Below are 3,092 nucleotides of genomic sequence, written 5' to 3'. Positions count from 1 at the left end.
GGGTGCGTCCCGGAGGGAGGGGCAGCTAGTGGCTAGGTGACTCTGGCGCCTGCGCAGAAGCCAGGAGCGGCGCCTGGGGCTGGGAGTCTGGGGTTCTCGGGTTGAGGCTGTTCTGCAGCGTGAATTCTGCCGCTCACTTCGGGTCCCCGGCTTTGCTCGGGTCGGGCACCGGGATCCGTCATGAACCGATGCGCCGAGGCCGCAGCGGTGGCGGCTACTGTGCCGGGTTCGGGCGTCGGGGACGCCGGGCTACGACCACCCATGGTACCCCGCCAGGCGTCCTTCTTCCCGCCGCCGGTGCCCAACCCCTTCGTCCAGCAGACGAGAATCAGTGCGGCCCGACGGCTGCAGGTAGAGGCGCGGCGGGCTCAGGTTGAGGCAATGTGGTACGATGGAGGAGGCTCGGGGTGAGGGCATCTAGTCGGAGGAGGATCAGTCTTTAGGGGATCAGGACTGAGAGGGAAGGTATCTGAGGGGATAGCTGGTCTGATGGAGGAGGCGTTTATCAGGATCCTGAATCCGAAGGGTCTCAGAGGAGGTCACCAGTCTGACCCTCTGAGGGCATTAGTAGGTGTGACTAGGAGTTTGTCTGAAGAACTGGAAATCTGACATGGGAGGCAACTGAGGTGATAGTGAGTCTGAAGGGGGAGGTTGGCTGAGTGCCGTATGGGAAAGCATCTGCGGAAGGAAGAGCTGTGGATCCGACTGAAAAGGGTCATAGTGGCCAGACAGGAGGATGTGAGAGAGCTGAGGACACTGCGGGGATGGGATGATCTAAGGAACATGAAAGCAAGAAGACGCAGAGAAGGCACGCCAGCAAGGAGGTTGCCATATAGGGACCTATTCCTTGCCTAAGAAGGGGAGGGATGGGGTAGGAACTTTGTGGAAGCAGAGGATTGAGAGCTACCATGAGAGAGTGGGTTTCAGGTCACTCTTCTTTATATTCCCTTTGTAAAAAGGGGAGCCAGTCAGAGCTGGATAAAGTAAGGGAGGAGGCAGAGAGCCCGGCTTTATTCTTGGAACCACAGGTAAGGCTCTAGTGACTAGCTGTGCTGCAGCAGCCAGGCTGTGATTACGAAGCATAGAAAAGACAAATCTGGGAGACCCATGAAGGTGGTAGAGAAGGTTTTTTTGATTTGACCTTTACACAGCACCCTTTCTAGATTCAAAGATGACGACGTGAGAGGTAGCCGCTGTAAGAAATGGACACCAAGGAAGTTGTCTTTATCTCGGACAGTGCAGCGTTTAGCGTTAGTTAGTTCACTTTTTGACTTCCTCTTTAGTGAGGTTAGTGATGGGAGAAAGAGAAAGATGGATGGAGCAACGGTTGTCTGGTCTGCAGAGGGGAGGCATGTTAATGTCTCCCTTGCATCTCATAATTTTTGCGACTTTGCACTGAAGTAGTGTTTAGCATTGTTTCTATATACAGATCTACGACTTGTGACCTCTGTAGAGGAGGCATCTAAGTGTGTGTGTGTGGGGGCGGGGGGTTGTTGATGGTAGAGCGTGGTGGTTAGAGTAACGATAAGGATCTGGTTGAAGATAGGAATGAGAGGAAGAAAAACGATGCCGAGACACTAAGTTTACAGAGTTCTTCTTTATGCTTTGAGCCGCTTGCAGTACTTCTAAGAACCTATGCCATCCTTCAAGACTAACTCTAGACAAATGAGTTATGTTTCCGTGAAAATGTGCCCTGGCTATTTGGGTTCAGAGTTTGAAGGGAGGCTCAAAGCAACATATTTAAATATTTGTATTGTACCTTGAGTAGATTATTCGTCTTTTAAAAACCACCTGAAAAAGCTTTTTCTAAAAAAAATTCCATGAGAACCACTTATAATGCAAAGTGCATTGGTTGCTTATTATTCACAGATTCTGTGAATTTGGCCTAGTTACCCACCCTCCGTTATCGATCATATTTTTTCATCTTATAAATTGAAATAATTCTTCAAAGGTGAGTTAAATTAAATGAGATGATATGTGGCATGATGTACTGTGGCTTGCCAGTATTAATACTGGTCACTATGTTGTATGTCTGTAATTGTATACTGAATTTAAAATTTACTACTTGGATCAAACTGCCTGGGCATCCATTCCCTTTCTTTTTAAAAATCCGTAATACCAGTGATGCCATAAAATCCATAATACCAGTGATGCCATAGAATCCGTAATATCAGTGATGCCACAGATGCGTCGGTGGCTTGAATAGCATAGGTTAAGGAGCATTTGAATAGGTGTGGGTAAAATATGACGTTTATACTATCTACTTTAAAGTACAGATATACGCTCACTTAGGTACTTGGTTCAGACTAAATTTAATATTGAATTATGATTGGTGTCTTCTTCAGGGTTGTTACCACTTGAGCATTTTATTTTAGGGCTCAAGGCTTAAATTCATCTTTTCTCCTTTATATATGTATTTTAAAATGATTTATTTATATTTATTTTATATACTTTTTTTTTTTTTTTTTTTTGCCTGCATGTACGAAGGCATTAGAGCCCCTGGAACTGGGAGTTACAGACAGTTGTGTGCTATCATGTGGGTGCTGGGAATTGAACTTCAGTCCTCTGGAAGAACAATCAAATGCTCTTAACTGCTGAACAATCTCTCTAGCCCCTATTTATGTATTTTGAAAAAACTACTTATAGGTCTTTTGCTACTATGTGTCATTGAAAAAATGTAGCATAATTTTTATTACTGCAAAAGAATTTAGAATTAAAATGACTAGTGGTCACTGATGGGATTATCTATTCACAAAAAAGTGTCTGTTTGCTGCATATAATATAGTAAGTACCAATCTCTGGACATATAGCAGTGAACATGAGAAAGGTGTTATGTATGCATGTGTTCTGGAAAAATCCAAGAATACCCTGATGTCTCATCTCTGATCGGCCTTGAGGCTCTGTACAAGCAGGGATCCAAGGCTCAGACAGTTTTGAACCGCCACTTACATTGACATGTACCCCAATATGTACAACAAAAGCCTCCTGCAAGTACTGGGAAATTTATGTTTCTACACTGAAGGAAATTCCTGTGTGTATTAACTGACCATTAATCGAATTGATGGGAGATTTCAGTAGCCACACATGACGAA

The 3,092-nt window shown here is 45.1% G+C and overlaps 1 protein-coding gene across 1 annotated transcript in view; it reads left to right on the top strand.

Moving 5' to 3' along the window:
- The first annotated feature begins 59 nt into the window (after positions 1-59).
- Positions 60-3,092, top strand: part of LOC117701833 (lysophosphatidylcholine acyltransferase 2-like) — a 30,542-nt gene continuing 27,509 nt past the window's right edge. Inside the window, exon 1 of the mRNA XM_034493254.2 lies at positions 60-351. Coding sequence (XP_034349145.1) covers positions 181-351 — 171 coding nt within the window. The 5' untranslated portion in view covers positions 60-180. The remainder of the gene's footprint in view (positions 352-3,092) is intronic.

The sequence above is a fragment of the Arvicanthis niloticus genome, unplaced genomic scaffold (genome assembly GCF_011762505.2).
Source record: "Arvicanthis niloticus isolate mArvNil1 unplaced genomic scaffold, mArvNil1.pat.X pat_scaffold_265_arrow_ctg1, whole genome shotgun sequence".
NCBI classification, from domain to species: domain Eukaryota; kingdom Metazoa; phylum Chordata; class Mammalia; order Rodentia; family Muridae; genus Arvicanthis; species Arvicanthis niloticus.
Note: the sequence above shows the minus strand (reverse complement) of the source record. Positions and strands in the feature narration are given on the sequence as shown.